This window comes from Pistacia vera, unplaced genomic scaffold, assembly GCF_008641045.1.
Source record: "Pistacia vera cultivar Batoury unplaced genomic scaffold, PisVer_v2 Contig25, whole genome shotgun sequence".
NCBI classification, from domain to species: Eukaryota; Viridiplantae; Streptophyta; class Magnoliopsida; order Sapindales; family Anacardiaceae; genus Pistacia; species Pistacia vera.
In genome coordinates, this window is record NW_022196057.1 from 168752 (window position 1) to 188034 (window position 19283).

At 34.4% G+C, this 19283-nt stretch overlaps 3 protein-coding genes and 1 long non-coding RNA gene across 7 annotated transcripts; all 4 read right to left on the minus strand.

Moving 5' to 3' along the window:
- Positions 1-1358: 1358 nt before the first annotated feature.
- Positions 1359-2776, minus strand: LOC116132176. The gene is made up of 3 exons (XM_031417838.1): positions 2717-2776; positions 1742-2128; positions 1359-1666 (listed from the first exon to the last, which is right to left on the minus strand). Exons 1-3 carry the CDS (start codon positions 2753-2755, stop codon positions 1643-1645), a joined length of 450 nt encoding a protein of 149 aa, XP_031273698.1. The 5' UTR covers positions 2756-2776; the 3' UTR covers positions 1359-1642.
- A 424-nt stretch (positions 2777-3200) lies between these two features.
- Positions 3201-3788, minus strand: LOC116132207 (TMV resistance protein N-like). Its single transcript, XM_031417864.1, has one exon. The coding sequence runs from the start codon at positions 3693-3695 to the stop codon at positions 3201-3203; it is 495 nt and encodes a 164-aa protein (XP_031273724.1). The 5' UTR covers positions 3696-3788.
- A 645-nt stretch (positions 3789-4433) lies between these two features.
- Positions 4434-9103, minus strand: LOC116132290. Of its 4 annotated transcripts, none has more exons than XR_004128389.1 (10): positions 8902-9103; positions 8629-8764; positions 7956-8021; positions 7668-7761; positions 6698-7308; positions 6289-6590; positions 6093-6204; positions 5715-6001; positions 4754-4858; positions 4434-4679 (listed from the first exon to the last, which is right to left on the minus strand). It is a non-coding gene; the product is annotated as an uncharacterized LOC116132290 (long non-coding RNA). The 4 variants fall into 4 exon arrangements; XR_004128387.1 differs by having other exon boundaries at positions 6289-6803; positions 7243-7308; positions 8902-9101; XR_004128388.1 differs by having other exon boundaries at positions 5715-5882; positions 6289-7308.
- A 7761-nt stretch (positions 9104-16864) lies between these two features.
- On the minus strand, positions 16865-18579 carry LOC116132247 (B3 domain-containing transcription factor VRN1-like). The gene is made up of 4 exons (XM_031417901.1): positions 18377-18579; positions 17544-18033; positions 17295-17470; positions 16865-17202 (listed from the first exon to the last, which is right to left on the minus strand). Exons 1-4 carry the CDS (start codon positions 18464-18466, stop codon positions 16945-16947), a joined length of 1014 nt encoding a protein of 337 aa, XP_031273761.1. The 5' UTR covers positions 18467-18579; the 3' UTR covers positions 16865-16944.
- Between the last annotated feature and the right edge of the window lie 704 nt (positions 18580-19283).

Sequence of the window (19283 nt, forward strand, 5' to 3'; positions counted from 1 at the left end):
CATTTTCATATGCCAAACTTTTCCCATTCGATCTGAAGCGCAACATTCTTCGGTAATGCATTCAAGTGCCACTTTTACCAATAAATCTCTTCTGTGAAAATCCCGGATGCTTGGGTACAATACTCGAATGCATTACCAAAGAACGTTGTACTTCGGAATCGAATGGGAAAAGTTTGGCATATGAAAATGGAATATGCTGACAAAGGGTTTTTTTTTTTTTTTTGTGAATGGTTGGAAAAAGTTTGTCGAAGACAATCCTATGGAGTTTGTAGATTTTCTAATTTTTCGATACAATGTCGATGATAGATTCAATGTTAAAATTATGGGGAATTCTGGCTGTGAGAATAGTTAAACGGCATTGATATGAAGGAGGAGGAAGAAGAGGAGAAGCACTAGGTTATTGATATGTATATTTTTTTATATTTAACAAATTTTGATATTTTTAATTTGATTTATGGAACTATAATTTAGCTTTAATATTTGAAAAAATGGGTTTTAGACCCATTAAGCCGCCCATGATTCATGCTCTTGGGCCCAGAGGCCCAATCTCCTATGTGAAGCTCAAGGAGGTTCTTCAACAAATTATACAACATTTTCAAGACCCAAAAGCAATTATAAATTACTCACAAACACCCTAAACACATTATCTATTAAATCCATCTCAAGCAAACTCGTCAACATACCTAACTACTAAATTTGTATACAAAAATCTTATATCGGATTACAACTGAAAATATAGAGATAGAAAGTGGTTATGCATCAAAATTTGATGAGAAAATAGTTGGACAATGAGGTTCGTAGGTTTAAGGTAGAGTGTCGGAAAGTTTGAGTTGAACGAAGGGGAAAGGGTAAAAAAGGGGGTGAAAATGGTGAAAAGGGTCTTCGTTGAGAGACTCGTAAAATTGTGTTTAGCTTTTAATTAGATCTTTGAAACGTGGTTTATTGAGTAAATTTCCCAATAAATATCCTATATTTGAACAAAAAAGAAAGAAAATTGATATCCATGCTGCAAGATTGGATGCACATTCATGGTTGCTTTCTGGAAAAAGCAGTAAAGAAAACCTGAAGGTAAAATAATATACAGTAGGAATGTCATAAGCTGCATTATATAACCAAGTAAATAGTTCACCGTGAAGAAAAATTATATAAAGAGCAAATAGTAACAGATTTGTAATCAACATGGCCATTTTAGATTTAGTCACTTGGCCAACAAAACCGATACAAGCCCAGAAGGAGCAGAGGAAGTCAGCATAATACTAATTATAATTTTCTTATGTTTTAAATTAATCAACCACATGGGTATTTAATCCGTTGTAACCCTGTTCATATATTCTTTTAAAGGTGTTTCAAAAGCTCATTCCTTTTATTACATATTCTAACAATTGGGATAACGAATAAAAATTAAAAGTTTCAAATCTGAAACTTTAAAAAACATTAATACTTACTGAGCAGAAGTATATCTATAGGTACGTTAACACAAACACAAACATAGATTCTGTTTTGACATGACCCGAAACAAAGTAGTCTTTGGCTTTAAAAGAACTTGACTTTCCTAAATCTCTTATGTTGTGGCTCCTCCTTACGCCTTTCACTTCCACTTGGCTGTTGACAAGTTCAGACTGGTTGTAGAAGTACATTTGCCTCATACCCTTGAGGAGTTCCCTTCCTGTAATCAAATAAAATTAGCAAAATCAATATAAAATAAATAAAGAAATAAGTAAATTAGTGTTTAGATTCCTACCCGGTTATGCCTAATTAGATCATGCTTATTAACTGTTTTCCCCTTCTTGAATGCAAACACAAGAAGAAGTAAGGCAAAGACTAGCGGGAAAAGCGATGGATCAAAACTGTTCTTCACTCTTGCAACTGCTAGAATATATTGAATGAATACAATAACTAATTGTAACACAGAGAAGATAACCTCCACCCACGCAAGTTCCCTCTCAGCTTTTTGTTTAAATGCTGCAGTGGTTCTTTTCGTGATAAAAGCATGTATGGTTATAACAAATCCAAAAGCTGACAAGAGAAATGCAGCAAGAAGAAAATTCTTTTTGCTTTTCCCATATAGATCCAAGACCACTGATATTGCCTCCAAAACTACGAAAAACACCGAAAGAAACCTGCAAGCCTGTGACTTAGAGATTAAGGTTACATACAAGATATAGAGCAATAGAATTATATGAGCATCTTTCTCAATTTCTTAATCAATGAAATGACGAATACTTTCTCATAATTAATCAGCTTCCTTCATGCATCATGCCAGTTGGCATACCTCCATCATCAAACATTCCAGTATCTAAGAAAGAGTGAGATGAATATAATAAATGAAAATTGAGTGTATTTCAATTTTGGATTGAAAGAGCTAGTTAAAAACCAAGAGAGAAAGTAAATAATATAAAATGAAAACGAGTAAACTTTCATTCACCAAAAGCACAAAAGTGAGGGCAGATAATATGATAATTAGCTTAAAAAAAAATATCCTCTAATATTGTTGGAAGAAGTTCATTTTATAGAAGTTCTGCCATATTTTCCCACTTTCGCCAAACATCATTAACAAAGTAAGAACTTCAAATTGACTTTAGATCTCATTGATACAACATGGGCAACTGTTGTTAATGTTTAATTTTCTTCAAATTGACTTGAGATCTTATTGAATACAAAATGGGTAACTGTTGTTAATGTTTAATTTTCTTAATGTTTTTTACGCTATACCCACCAGATCCTTTTTAGGAGAAATATCTTGCAATCTCTTCATAATTTCTTCAACAATTTTCTCTACAAGTTCGGAATCAGACCTAACAATAACAAAAAAAGGAAACAATGGTGAGTATTAAGTAGATCACAAAGAGACAAACACAACGTAATCCTAATTCCAATAGGCTACTTCGTCCGTCATTGAACATGCATGAAATCATCTCCCAATAAAATCTATTTCAATGTTATTGACTAAAAGTAATTACAAAATTATATTGGAATTTCATCCTTAACATTTCATATCTTTAACATAATAAACAGCTAGAAGTATTCCCTATCTCAATGTGCAGAACACGTAATGCTCAAGTAGATCTTATAGTATTTTAATCTAATAAATTTATTTCTAAACATTCTCGAGTGAAATATACTTAATGAAATATATATTTTCTATAACTTAGATCCAAAAAAATCAGCATAAAGTGAAAGTAATATGTAAGAATAGAAGTTCACCAAATATCACTTGAATAAAAGCCAGAAATACTTGCTGCTTCTTTCAAAGCACTTCTAAATCTGACTAATTTCTCTGAGCTGTCCTTAAATCTTTCTTCCATTCTAGAAAAGACCTCCCCAAAAGCCCCGGTTTGATTCCTTACATCTGATGGATCTATATGATAAAAAACTGGTCTTACAATCTGGCCCCACAAATTCTTGCATTCAATAATCTTTATAAGCTCGTCAAGCAACCATCGAGAACCAGCATAGTTTTCTGAGAAAATAATAACTGAAATCTTGGATTCTTCAATTGCCTTTAAAATAGATGCAGCAATCTTTTCTCCAGCATCAAGTTGGGCATCGATGAAAGTCTTAATCTTCTTGCGACGTAAAGCTTTATCGAGATGACTGATAAAATTGTCGCGGACATCTTCGCCCCTAAAACTAAGGAAAACATCATACTTCACTTGAGTAATTGAAGAAGAAGAAGAAGAAGAAGAAGCAGCCATCCAGTTTGATGATGAAAGATTCTTCGGATAGTCGACAAATACAAATGGGAAGAAGAAGAGGAAGAGGAAGCCAAGAGTGAAGTAGACTATAGCATTGACCCTTACAATCAAAAGCAAAAAATAGGGCCAAACCCGGTAGAGAAAATATAAAGACCTTTGGGTAAGTTTCCTTCCAGCTTCTGAATTCTGTTTATTCATTTAACTAGATGGAAAGCGTGGGTATATTTATATTTTATTTTAATTATTGTTGTTTTTGACGTAGTAAAATATAATTAGTAAATAAGTTTATCAGATAATTTATGGCTTTTTATGAATTGTTATTGAATTTAATGGGATAGTATTTATGTAAATAGGGTTAAAGCCCGCACAAGAGGTATGTTTTACTTTGTTATATTTCAAATACTTTTAGATTTTCCAGTTAATATATATTATATCTGAATATTATTAAGTAGGAATGTCTTGAGATTTATAGCATTCAGATTAAAGAATGCTTATATTAATACTATATATAGTTTTAAATCATATTATAAAGACTCCTTTATTTTCCATAAGAGAGACTAAATTGTTAAGTTTTTATAAAAAGAAAAGTCTTAAAAACATTAATTAGAAAATTATATTAAATTATACTATTATTATAAAACTAAAACATACCTGCACAACGTAAAACATATTTGAATTATAACAACGTAAAACATATTCTCAGACTGACTTTTAAAGCTAAAACATTTCAAACTTTTCATTGCCGTAACTCGGTATATAATGTTTGGTACAATGGTAGTGGATGTCTATACAAATCATCTAGCTTGATGTTGCTTTCGACCTACTAATTCAACATTCGAAATCCCCAAAAACTAAATGAAAGGAGCATTAGAAAGTTCAAACACTTGATGAACAACGACAATACATATTATGATGACTACGATACCAACTTTTTTTAGCTCTTCAAATGCATTTTATGTTCTCTATGTCAAGCCCACCTGCAAACTGAACGTTCTATTGTTGGTAAAAGAGATGATGAAAATGAAAGGATTTAACAATGTAAGGAGTTAAGAGTTTACCTGGTGGATTTTATAGGCAAATCGAACTCCTTGGAGCATCGGACTCTGTTCTTGCAAACATTCGTTAATGGAATTCAACTCCTTGCTTATTCTTTTCATGTATTCCTTCACAGGCCTCGTTGAACTTAGTTTCATATGGTTACAGTCAACATTTCTTACTTTATAAACAAATTTGAGAAACTATAAAAAGTTTCACATTATTGGTAAGATGATCCATTTCCAACCAATACAACACAACAACATACCACAAATCCAAGCAAATTTGGCCAACACAAAAATTAGAAATCAAAACACTAATTTGCAATTTTCAGACTGAGACAAGTAATAGCACTTCAAGCATAAAGGATTGCTCCACCAACTTGAATTAATTCACCACCAAATCCCTTGCCAAGACTTGAATAAAGAATTCACACTCAAGAACACCAAAGTTCTCTCAAATAGATAAACCAATTTCATATATTTCAAATGCTAAATGTTACAATGGAATAGTTGTTTTATATAGGCAAATATAAGAATAATACTATACATACATCATTTTCATACAACATTTTTTATACAATATTATGTGGCAAGATATGATTAGGCGAAAATTTAATTTTAACTTTAAATTAGCTAATCATATCTTGCCACATAATGTTGTATAAGAAATATTGTATGAAAATGATGTATGTGTAGTATTACTCAACAATTAATTGACAAATACAAGAAAATAAAATAAACTTAACTAAATATTAGAAACAATTCATTCAAAAAACAAGGTCATGCCTATTTAATGCAAAAGAGACATAATTCTCTAATTCTAAGATCTATGTCTTTAACTACCCCATTAGTTGAAATAAGCTTACGTCCATTATATCAAAACTTAATCAATGATCTTAATTAAGTCTACTAATAAGGGTGTAAGAATTTGGGCCTTGAAAATCATGCAAATGGATCCAATAAGGGTTCATGTAGATCTTACTCTTTGAAATGAGACTTGGGCCAGATTGAACATTTTCAACACTTGGACTTCTTTCTTGGTGAGCTTGAGCTTCCCTTGTTGAGCTTGGACTTGGAGTGGCTTGGGCCGAAATGTTTGGACTCTCTCCCTCTTTAGAACTTGTTTGGGCTGAATATCCTCCATTGCTTTCTACATTCCACAATCCAAGTGTTTTAGGACTTAGAGTGAAATTCTTCAATTCAACTGAATTAGCAACTGTTTTAGGACTTGCAATTCCTTGTCCATTCATGTTTACAAGTGTTTTAGGACTTGTAAACGTATCATAAGACATTTATATCAGTTGAAATTTTGATGAATTGTTTTATGGTAAATTTAATTTGTAAGCTATGTGTTACCTACCTGGCCAATGAGTCCTGTATCAAACATCCATTCCCATGGGATCTGAAAATCCCTGCATCTTCTACTGCTGCTTTCTCTCATTCTTTCTGTGTTGTTAACACTTTGCTCCAACCTGCAAGTTCCATATTCATTCATGCAATAATATTAATTTATACTATCAAATTTCATCACTAAGTTACAGTAATTCAGCTTATACATGCTCAACTGTCTTGCAATGCTTGCATCCTTCTTGTTGCCCGAGCCAAAGAGTCCTCAAACGATGAAACCTCAGTTTCAAGGTTCTTCGAGTCTCTGTAATTGAAAGCAGCTTCTCTTAAAGCATCTGCTTTTCGTTCTGGCTATTTGTGGGAAGTGCTTCAACACCGCCCTTTCATCAACCAAGGACGATAGTTCCCCATCTAGCCATTTAACAAATGTCTCCACATCTGATATCTCTGAAAAGCTTGCTGATTCCACCTCTTTGACCAAGAAATGTATGAACTCCTTTTGTTTTTTGACCTCATATTTTATTTGTGTATCAATGTGCATAATGTCAAAGAAGGTAATCATATTTGCAAAACAAAAGAGAAAAACTCAATGAAACGATAAGATACTGTTACACTTACAGCTAAAAGTTAGCTTGAGTGGTTCTCAATCTCTCCAATCATGTTCTTGCTGCTGGTGTAGCATCACTTGAGTCATTCCACTGCTCCACTAAGTCAGCTTCATTTGCTATTTTTGACAGAGAACGTGAGTTGCATAATCCAGAAATCAAGTCACAATCCACTCTTGGCATAAATAATAAATCAACAATCACAAAATCCAGGAAATTCATCAATTTAGTATCCTGTTTTAGGTAATGAAAATCATGCTCAGATTAAGGAAAATAGCAAATACAAAATCATTTTAGTATCCCATTTGCATCTCACCTCCATGCTAAAAAAATCTCTGAAAAATCAAGGAAGAATTCAACTACACTTTCAATATATATTATACATAGCCAGAAGAATAATCCATCACTGTAATCCAAAACATTCTTTTTATGTAAAACCTGCTAAAAGACAGCCAACATTAAGTCCAGTGAAGATTTAAATATTGCACGACATGGCATCTTTGATGTAACTCAATTGTGTCTCCGTCTTAAACTGTGAATTGCAGCGCTTAAACGTACCTTAACTGAGATCATCAGCACCATAATAGCAGCTTGCAGTAGGATATCATTCCTCCGTTGGCATACCTACAGACAAACAATAATGCACATAAGAAATGGCGGCTTCGGAATATTACAAACTCTGTAACAGAATTATGTAAGACTCTTAATCAAGATTGCTTTATGTTTCTCCTAAAAAAGATATCTGGAATATAGAAACATCTAGTTCTAGTACCATACTACAGCCAATTAAACAATAGCCTACAAACTTTGTCCAGCAGAAATTTGAAAAAAAAAAAAAAAAATGAGTAAGGAAAATGTTAAAGACGAAGAAAAAAATTGCATAATGCGCTTCTACATTCTGGATATTAAGATATATTTCCACAACATAATTTAAATACAATATATAGCACTAAGACAGAGACGCTAATACTGTTAACACTCACCCTACAGCAAAGATATCCATAGATGGCTTTAAAGGAGCATCTTGTGCAACTTGCATCTCACCTCCATGCTCATCAAAGGAAGAATTCAACTACACTGTCAATAGATAATATACATAGCCAGAAGAATAATCCATCATTGTAATCCAAAACATTCTTTTTATGTAAAACATGCTAAAGGACAGCCAGCATTAAGTCAAGTGGAAATTCAAAATTTGCACGACATGGCATCACTAATGTAACTCAACTGTGTCTCAGTCTTAAACTGCGAATTGCAGCACTTAAATGTACCTTAACTGAGATCATCAGCACCATAATAGCAGCTTGCAGTAAGATATCATTCCTCCGTTGGCAAACCTACAGACACACAATAATGCACCTAAGAAATGACAGCTTCTGAATATTACTGACTCTGGAACAAAAATCTGTAAGACTCTTAATCAAGATTGCTTTATGTTTCTCCTAAAAAAGATGTGTGGAATATAGAAACATCAAGTTCCAATACCATACTACAGACAATTAAACAATAGCCTACAAACTTTGTTAAGCCGAAAAAAAAAATGAATACGGAAAATGCTAAAGACAAAGGAGATGAAGAAAAAATTAGCATAATGCACTTCTACATTCTGGATATCAAGATATCCTTCCACATCATAATTCAAATACAATATAAAGCACTAAGACAAAAACGCTAATACTGTTAACATTCCAAAAGATTCTTAAATAAGCAATTCCGTGTGCAACAGTGGTCTAAAGAGGCCCCATAAAAACTAAATACTATTCACTATTTTAGAGTCTTTGCAAACATTTCTATCAATCTCCATCTACAATTGGCCTTATGCACCGCCTCTAAAGGAAGTGGTCTGAGGAGTGTAGTTAAACATGGGCCTAAGTTAGGCATGAAATTAAAATTAAGATTAAACTTAAAAAAAAATTAAGCGCAATAAAACAATGACTCACTCACCTGATCTAAATAAAAATCCAAGTAGTGGCAGAGGGGTTGCCTCACTTTGCGTTCTCCGGAGGTCAATTGATAGATTAGATCGTAACCCCGAAAGCCAGAATATACAAAGGCTATCACATTCACTGCCATACAGTACCTGTTGTTTAATTTTTAACATAGTATTAGATAACAACATAAAACGAAACCCAATTGACACAGATAGAAATAAATCAACTAAAAAAGATGAAAAAGAAATTGAAATATTTAAATCTTTGTAAGAAACAACAAAGAAACCTGAATTCTTTGTAACAGTAGAAAGAATCAATGGCCTAACCACGGTCTCTATCGGCAGCCAAAACTTCTCAATTTCTATCTCCCTAACCCACACGTAATTCATTTCATCCTCCTCCCCCTCTTTGCTGGGTTCTTTTTGCATTTCCCCAACTGGTTTTCTCTTTATTTTTGGTGGGTCTGTGTTGAATTTGTAAAAGAACTGATTTTTGGGATTTTTTTTTTTTTTCAATTCAGAACCATTCAGCAGATGGGTTGGTGTTTCATTTGTGAAAGAACTGATTTTCGGGGTTATTTTTTGACAATTTAGAACCCTTCAGCAATTGGGTTGGTGTTGAATCTGAAAATGAAAAGAGAAAAAGAAGCGAAATTCAACTTACATCGTCGTCTTCATCGATGATTTGTAGAGGAGTATTACTGTTTAATTTGTTGATCGATAAGTGAACAGATTTTTTCGATTAAGAGACGATGAGTGAGGTATCGTCGGCTCTCTATCCTCGTCGCGGCTTCTAGCAGGCTGGAGTACGACGCTGATGGAGTGGCGGCGTGTGAGATGGAGAGCGGGTGAAGCGACAGAGGGGTGATAGTAAGAGCCTGGGTTGCCATTGGTGGGGAGAGATGAGACATTTTGAGTATGTTTTAATTTTCAATAAAGATTTTCATAGAAGTCACGTCGCGGAAAATGAATCGAAAAGTAAAATAAAAAGTTAAACTCATTAAATTTACTCTTTCATTCATTTTTTGTCACATCATTTTATATGAATATCTTTGTAAAATTTCTTTATAAATATAATATTACCCTATATTTTAAGGGGTGTTTATACTGATATGTTTGGTTAGGTAAGTTATTTAAATTATTAAATTGTCTTTATTTTAAATATTAATATAATATTATTTTTATTATTAATTTTTGAATATTTTTTTTAACCCCCAATATTTCAGATTTAGCTAAAACATCCCGTTTATATAAAACTTTAATTTATGATAAAATCACTCTCATCCCGTGCCGTCATCGCAAACCATCGCCTAAAGTCTCCAAAATTTGCCGTGAGTAGCTCATCGTGACCACGAGGCTTCGATATAGCCGTTTCTGGTCATATTGATGACTGAAAACGGCCATATTAGGCTTAACGGCCAGATCCTTGGCCATCATCGGCCAGATCTGAGTGAGACCTGGCCGCTAATAGCCAGGGATCATAGAGTTTCAGAATGGAAATATAAACTCTATGATCACCCTCTACTTTCAGCCTTGATGTATCTCCTTGAAAAATTTTCACCATTGTCTTGTATGTACACTTTTTTTTTCCTTATTAGCATAATTTATAGAAATTTGAAACCATATATCATTGTTAGTTTCTCCATTAAGAAACTGTGGAACCTGTTGATTTATCCATTCAACAATTATTAGAAAGCACATATCCTCACAAGTAATTGAAAAATTGTGTCAAATCTACAAATTTGATTGGCAGAATTTTCTTTTACATATACTTATTGTTGGTCAAAGGTGTCATTTGCTTTTTCATGCTCTTATCTTCTTCAATCTGAAGAAAAAAGAATCAGTTCTTGCTCTTTTTGTGTGATTCAGGTTGCATGACAACTTTCTTATCTGGTTGATTTTGTCGTGCCTGAAGTTTGTATGGCTTTAATATTCTGAGCTGTTACTGTTTTGAGGCAGTGTGTGCTTGAAATTTTTTCTTGTGATTATTTTTTGTCAAATTTCTAGTTATTTTTTGTTTTCCTTGATGTGTTCATTGATTGATACCTGGATTTCAGGAACCATCAATTCCAAGTGCAACCTTATCATCAGCTTTAGGTATAATAGTTTACGGATATGAAGATGTGATGATGTGGCTTCTTATTTGCCACGGTGGAAGTCAACTTTGGTGTTTCGAGTCAAACAAGTAGTGCGACATCGTTTTTGGATAAACCCTTTTGCATATCGTGATTTGGCTATCACATTTCACTTGCTTAGTTTCTCTTTTCTCTCTCTTTACCTTGACAGTTCATGACTCCAAAGAATCTTCCAGATTATTATTCATTTTATGGTTATCGAGGAATCGAACACAGGTGGAGGCTGATCAAGGAGGGTGCATGTGTATTTAACATTGATTGATGAAGAAGAAAGGCAGATCTCATATTGAAGAAAACCTAGGGTTCTCGGATTGGGTGTGTTCTTTCCCTTTTGTAAAGTTTTATTCTCTGCCTTGTTCATCATTCTATACTTTTGTGGCTATTAATGAAAATACCCTACTGTGAGCCTTAAAAAGTGGATGTAGGTTGCAAAGCCAAACCATTATAATTGCTGTGTCTTGTGATTTTTGCTGATTCTCTTTATTTGTTCATAGTTCTATTAATTGATTCCTAAATTGATAGTTAAATTGTTCAATTAGAGTTAGTCAGTGAACCCTAGAGTTCCAACAAATTGGTATCAAAGTCTGGTTAAAGGTTCTATTAGGGTTTCACTTGTTTACTCCTGTTTCAATTCAGTTTAAGGCTCTCTTAGCTGTTTACTTTTCTATTGCAGTATTTCTCGAATTTGTGAGAAAAACATGTCAACTAAGTTTGAGCTTGAAAAGTTTACAGGTGAAAATGATTTTGGATTATGGAAAATGAAGCAGTGCTGATTAAGGAGAGTTTGGCTTCAGCTCTGAAGGGGGAAGCTGAGTTACCTAACACCTTGACTGCTATAGAAAAGCAAGATATGTTAAACAAGGCCAAAAGTTCACTGATCCTTGGGTTGGGTGATAAAGTACTTCGAGAAGTGAAGAAAGAAAATACTAATGCTGAGATATGGAGTAGGTTAGATTCCCTTTACCAGTCAAAAACTGTTCCTAATAGATTATTTCTAAAACATAGTCTATTTGGGTTTAAGATGGATGAACAAAAATCACTAAAAGGATAATAAGGATGACTTCCTTAAGATTATACAAGATTTAGAAAGCATCTTAGTTGAAATTGCCGATGAGGATCAAGCTGTGACCCTATTAAACTCTTTACCCAAAGCTTATTCAAATTTTGTAGAAACTTTGAAATATGGTAGACAGACTCTGAAGTTAGTAGAAGTTGTAGAGGCTATTTCAGCTATGCATAGTGAAAATAAGATTAGAGAAAAACATGTGAGTGATGGTGAGGGTCTTGTAGTCAGAGGAAGATTTGAGAAAAAGGGGGGGCAGGCGGCGCCGAATAGACATAGGTCAAAATCTAAAACTGGAAAATGGAAGTGTTTTTTCTGCCATGAGGAGGGTCACCTTAGGAGAGGATTCCTTGAGAGGAAGAATAAGAAGAAATATGAGAGGAGGATGATGGAGGTAGTGCAGGGATAGTATCAAAGGGTTATGAAAGTTCAGAGGTCCTAGTTATTTCAAAAGGCAGGGTTAGTGATGAATGGATTTTAGACACTGGCTGCACCTATCATATGATTCCTAATAGGGAGTGGTTTAGCTCCTTTCAACCTTTATATGGTGGGAAAGTGATGATGAGGAACAATGTTGCTTGTCATTTTAAAGGAATAGGCTCTGTTAATTTGAATCTCCATAACGGATTAACCAAAACCCTTACTGATGTTAGATGTATCCCTAACCTCAAAAGAAACCTTATTTCTCTTAAGACATTACACTATATAGGTCTAAGTTATAAGGTTGCTAATGGGAGTCTTACTGTTTTGAAAGGGTCTTTGATAGTTATGAAGGCTGAAACGAATGGTCTGTATGTGTTGAAAGGTAGAACTGATAGTGGAGTGGCTGTTCTTGGGTCAACTAAGGGGCAAGATAAAACCACTTTGTGGTACCAAAGACTTGCCCATGCCAGTGAAAGAGGTCCAGGAGAACTTAGTAAGCAAAGCCTACTATGTGAGGATAAAATAGGAAACTTGACCTTCTATGAGCATTGCACATTTCGAAAAATGAGCAAAGTGAAATTTGGGACTACTACTCAAACTCACCGCTTGAGAATGTGCATTCTGATGTATGGGGCCCATCTAGGCATTATTCCCTTAGAGGATATAGGTAATTTATCAGCTTTTAGATGACTACTCTAGGTATGTTTGGATTTATTTCCTCAAAACTAAGGATGAAGCATTTCCTAGATTTAAGGAATGGAAAACCATCACTGAAAATCAAATTGGAAAGAAACTAAAGAAACTGAGGACTAACAATGGTTTAGAATTTGTCAATGACGAATTCAATAATTACTATAGAGTTCATGGGATAGTTAGACATAAGACTGTTGGACACACTCCACAATAGAATGGTCTTTGTGAAAGGATGAATATAACCATTTTATAAAAAGTTAGAAGCATCATGTCATGTTCTAAGCTATCAATCAAGTTCTGGGCAGAAACAACCCATACTGTAGTCTATTTGATAAATAGAACACCTTCTTTACCTACAGGTTTTAAGGTTCCACTTGAAAAATGGACCGGCCATCCTATAAACCTGGAAAATCTAAGAGTTTTTGGGTGTCTAACTTATGTTCATGTTAAGGAGGACAAATTAAAACCTAATGCCATTAAATGCAAATTCTTAGGATATCTAGATGGAGTTAAAGGTTATAAGTTCTGGAATTTAGAATCTAAGAAGTGGTAGAGATGTTGTGTTTAGAGAAGATATTCTACCTAGTCTAGAAGGTGAATCTAATGTATCAAAAGGCTGCTATCCAGGATTAGATCACTTAAAACTAGAAGTGCAGGACTCTAATCTTAGTCCAGGTCTAAATCAAGGTGGAGTTGATGACTTAAATACTTCTGAGAATGAACCAAGTGCTGATCATGAAGTAGATCAGGAGGCACCTGTTAGAGATGTATCAAACTTGACAGATTATTAGTTGTCAAGAGATAGAACTAGAAGAACAATCAAACCTCCCAATAGATTAGGTTATTCAGACCTAGTTGCTTATGCACTTCAGGTGAAGGAAGAAATGAATGATGAGCCTAAGAGCTTCCAAGAAGCATTTTCAAGACCTAAAAATTTAGAATGGAAGAAAGCAATTGAGGAAGAATTCGATCCTTTGATGAATAACACCTGGATTTTGGTTGATAAACCAACAAATAGTAGAGTGGTCAAATGCAAATGGATTTTCAAAAGAAAACCAGGATTAACCTATCAAGAACCACCTAGATACAAGGCTAGGTTAGTTGCAAAAGGATTTACACAAGTAGAGGGGGTTGATTACAATGAAATCTTTCCTCTAGTGGTCAAGCATATATCCATCAGGGTATTGCTCTCACTTGTAGTTCAATTCAACTTGGAATTAGAACAACTTGATGTGAAGACAACCTTCTTGCATGATGATTTGGAAGAAAGCATCTTAATGGAACAACCTTAAGGTTACAACAGTGCTACAAGTAAAGTTTGTCTGTACAAAAAAATCATTATATGGTTTAAAACAGTCACCATGATAGTGGTATAAGAAATTTGATTTTTTTATGATTGAAATTGGATTTGATAGATGTAACTTTGATAGCTGTTTCTATTTTAAAAGAATCTTTGATATGACTCAAATTTTTTTATTGTTTTATGTGGATGATATGCTTGTGGCTTGCCATGATAAAACTGAGTTGCTTCGACTGAAGAAGTTACTAAACACCAAGTTTGAAATGAAAGAGCTAGGGAAGGCTTAGAAAATTCTTGGTATTTCTATCATCAGAAATAGAGCTCTTGGAAGCCTAAAGTTAGTTTAGCAAGACTATGCTGAGAAAGTCCTGCAGAAGTTCAACATGCAAGATGCAAAGACTATCCAAACTCCTCTTGGAGCTCACCTGAAGCTTTCACATGAGCAGAGTCCACAAACTAAAGAAGAAAAGCTGAAGATGGCAGATATTCCTTGTGCAAGTGCACTAGGGAGTCTAATGTGCTTGATGGTGTGTTCAAGACCAGACTTGGCTTTTTCAGTAAGTCTAATAAGCGGGTTTATGCGCAATCTAGGAAAGTGTCACTGGATGGCTCTAAAGTGGATTATGAGATATTTGAAGGGAACCAGATCAATAGGCATTGTGTTTAAGAAGAATCAAAGTTATAACAGTTGTGTTGAAGGTTTTGCAGATGCAAACTATGCAGGGGATGTGGATAAGAGGAAGTTTGGTTTTGTTTTCACTCTGTGGGGAAATACTGTTAGTTGGAAATCTAAGCTACAACATATTATTACTCTGTCTTCAACAGAATCAGAGTATGTGGCACTAACAGAGGCAACAAAGGAAGCTACTTGGCTGAAAGGTCTTGCAAATGAGTTGGGCATTGAACAACAAATAGTGATGATTAGTAGTGATAGTCAGAGCGCAATCCATCTCTGTAAAAACCAAGTGTTCCACGAAAAAACCAAACACATAGATGTTCGCCTTCCTTTCATTAGGGAAATGATTGAAAAAGGGGAAATCAAGATTGAAAAGGTTAAAGGTTCACACAACCCTGCAGATATGTTCACTAAGCTAGTTCCAGTTGAAAAACATAGGCTCGGTATGAGCCTTCTCCAAGTTCAAGAGTAAACATATGCATTCCAAGGCCACATAAGGTAACAAATCAAGAAGCTAAGGTGGAGACTTGTGATGATATGGCTTCTTATTTGCCTCGATGGAAGTCAACTTTGGTATTAAGAGTCAAACAAGTAGTGCGACATCGTGATTTGGCTATCACACTTCACATGCTCAATTTCTCTTTTCTCTCTCTTTACCTTGACAGTTCATGACTCCAAAGAATCTTCCAGATTGTTATTTATCTTACGGTTATGGAGAAATCGAAGATAGGTGGAGGCTGATCAAGGAATGATGCATGTGTACTTAACATCGATTGATGAAAGAGAAAGGCAGATCTCATATTGGAGAAAATATGGGGTTCTCGGATTGGGTGTGTCCCTTTTGTAAAGTTTTATTCTCTGCTTTGTTCATCATTCTATACTTTTGTGGCTACTAATGAAAATACCCTACTGTGAGCCTTGGACAATCGATGTAGGCTGCAAAGTCGAACCACTATAATTGTTGTGTCTCGTGCTTTTTGCTGATTCTCTTTATTTGTTCATAGTTCTATTAATTGATTCCTAAATTGATAGTTAAATTGTTCAATTAGAGTTAGTTAGTAAACCCCAGAGTTCCAACAACAAATTAATGCAAAATGGACATAAACTATCAGTATTGAAATTATATTTTACTGCAGTGCCCCAAATATCAGGAGTACTTGTCAATATTATTGTACAAAAATTGTGATCCATGAGTGAAATCATTAGTTATGAGTTCGTCGTGGCATTCTTATTTTCGGATAGATTCAGCCTATCTGATTTGCCTTAAAATTTCGCTCTACCTTGCCAAGTTATGTTTTGCAGAACTTTTTATTCTCTTACTTGGACAAATGACTCTACTTTTGAACTTGATTATTATAGGTTAGGTGATTTGAAGAGCCCTTCCCATCAATGCTAAAACTTCAAATCTTGTTAAAAAAGTTTGTACGGACCTAGCAACTCTTGCAGTCTTTGTTACAATTCTAGTACCTAGTCTCTGTAATTGCCGGCTTAAATGGTATTTCGAACATGCACCAATGATGAATTCTATTTTTAACAAATTATGGTACCTTCTATTTGATTTTAGCATCTAAGCATGTATAAGTGGTTAAGGTGTTAAGCTTTATCATTTCATTCTCTTTATTACACATTCATATCCCGCAGTCGTATGCATGTATGTAGACCCGTTTGCCTGTACTTTTCGAGCTGCTAACAATGTCTGCATCGCCCAGTTCCTTTCAAATTATTGTTAGAGAAACGTGAGCCGACAATAATCTGAATTTTATTCTCATTTTATAGCTTTGTAGTATAATAGATGGCTGTCATTACAGGAATCTGCTCTATGACTCATATGAAAAGGAAATAGAAATAATTTAAATAACATGATTATTTTTTAGATTGTAAAAATGTTGAGATATAATTCATATTTTTGGATTACATTTTAGAGTTTGTTTTGTTGAAATTATGAATACAATAGGCTGAAAACGCATTCATGAAACTATCTAAAATACACAAAATTTGGAAATAAAGTTAAACATCAAGGATGCATGCTAATAACTGTGATTATGGATTAATTTTATGTATTGAAACTTTCAGAATAAAGTCATCGTTTCTCTTTCTCTTTCTCATCAGCTCAAAGACACAAATGTCTCCTTCCTCCAAATTCTTCTCTTGTTGAAATTTACGCCAACCTCCTCTTATCAGTCTCCCACGACGCGAGTGTGTGATACTCAGCGGCCACTCTTTTCTGTCACAATCTTGTATTTTTATCTGTTTTACTTCTTTACTCAAACACTTGACCCAAAATGTCTTTGGCATATACTGCACAAAGCAAAACCATTTATTTGGAATTACCATATATCAAAGGCTATCAATGAAAATTCATGATCACATGCATTTTATTCAAAGCTCACCACATATTCATTTCTTAAGTCACGGGTCCTCAAAATAACCAAGAATGAATGATTGCTTGGCTTGAACAATCTGGCTGCAAGAAGTGCTCTCTGTCTTTCTTCCACGGTAAAATTTCTACATGCTTTACTGATAGAAATCCACAATTCTTCAAGGAAACCATAGAACTCTTGATGATCTGCAATCAATGGGAAAGGTTAATGTTTTAAACTCTAAATTAGAACAAGAAGATATTAGTGTAAAGAGCTTACCAAGTTGATTTCCTTTATCCACTGCCTGTTTCCTTACTTGTCGTGCAGTTCTTCTTGGTTCATTTTTATGCGTTGGAGAGTAAGCATTGCGAGATGGCCCAGCCCTTGCACTTTTATTTTTAAAATTGATTCCCAAAGTCCTGAAAGATGAATTTAAAGTTGTAGAACCCAATATCTCCACAGACTGTTCTTCAACACTTTCCAAGTCACTTTCTTGCTCTTCACCATCACTAATCGGATACTCGATCTCAAAAGCACTCTTATCAAATATAACGACATGAAAATTTGAATTTGATCTGAATCGGAAAACCAAGAGGTGTCCTGTATTAATGGAGTGGTTCTCCACAAACTCAGACCAACCATTACCGAACCAAATCTTTCCCCTTTCTTTTACCACTCCAACTTGCCAAACTCTACCGTTAGGAAGTGTTAGTGTTGCAACACTTGAAAGCTCATCCCCAAACTTTGTCACAAACTTTGGTGGGATTTTCTGCAATTATACAAACTAAGTTACAAGAACTATTTATTAAAAAAAAAAAAAAATTGGATACTCATCCGTCAAACAAATGCTTTTACACACATTAGTCCTAAATTTTTATCTCGAGTTGATCAATGTTAAGAAAACAAAGAACCATTATCTTCCAATCATGCTGTCATATGCACATTACAGAACCGCCATGTACAAGTGAATGACACAAGTGTAAAATGTTTAGCCAAAAAATTACAGAGAATGAAATGGGTATGTAAGAAAGTGGAAAACAAAGGAAAAAAAAAAACACCAGAATCAGTTTTGTTTGCTTAAAAAAACAGATAAAACTTGAGTGAGGAATTACCAGCATCTTAGCTTCAAGTGTTGAGGGAAGGATGACCTTGAAGAAATGTGAAGGGCCTTGAATCTCAGGCAAAGAATTCCTGGCTTCCATGCTTAGTTGTTGGAGTTGTGGTGAGTATGGAAGCTAATACTTGACATAAGATTGTTGATGTTGCAGTGGATCACTAAATAGACCCACTGCAACATCAATTCTAGAGAGTCGACAAAAACTTTGTGAGTCCCAGCAGCACAAAATTAACCAAAACAAGGAAAAAATTTAGCCTAACCATCTGTATAATAATAAATAAGGTCATTGATAGGCGAGTAAGTGGCATCATGGTCTTCTGACATGGTGAATACAATGATATATTCACAGTTTGGGCAAAGCAAGTCCATAAATGGAGGAAGAAGCACTGAATGTTTTGCTGGTTTAGGAAAGGAAAAGAGAGAGAGGGTGGGTGAAGTGGAGGTGAAACGTGAAAGCAAATGCAGCAATAAAACAAAATAAAAACAAAAACAAATGAAAGAGGAACTGTTTTAGTTGCTTTTGCTTTGGTTGTTGTGAGTACTTTTGCTGCAATCAATTGTTGGAAGCTGAATCCAGAAAAAAACTGACCTGTAAATTTGAATCTTATCTTGAAGAGAGTGAAATGTCCAAATGCAATTAAGGACGTTGTAGGTGTGTTGAGTTGTCACAATAAATATTGGAATTACTTCTCTTTAAACTTGACAATGTCTATTGTGTTCAGAGTTGGACTTTTTCATTAATGGAGTTCGAACTTGGAGCTATAGCCATAGACTTACCATCATCATAAATGATCCCATTAAATGTTTTTATTTAGCATATAAAAATGTTGAGATTTTTAACTTGGAATGACCGTTTGGCTCTCCTCTGCTTGGCTCTGTCATGATTTCTTTTATCCTCTATA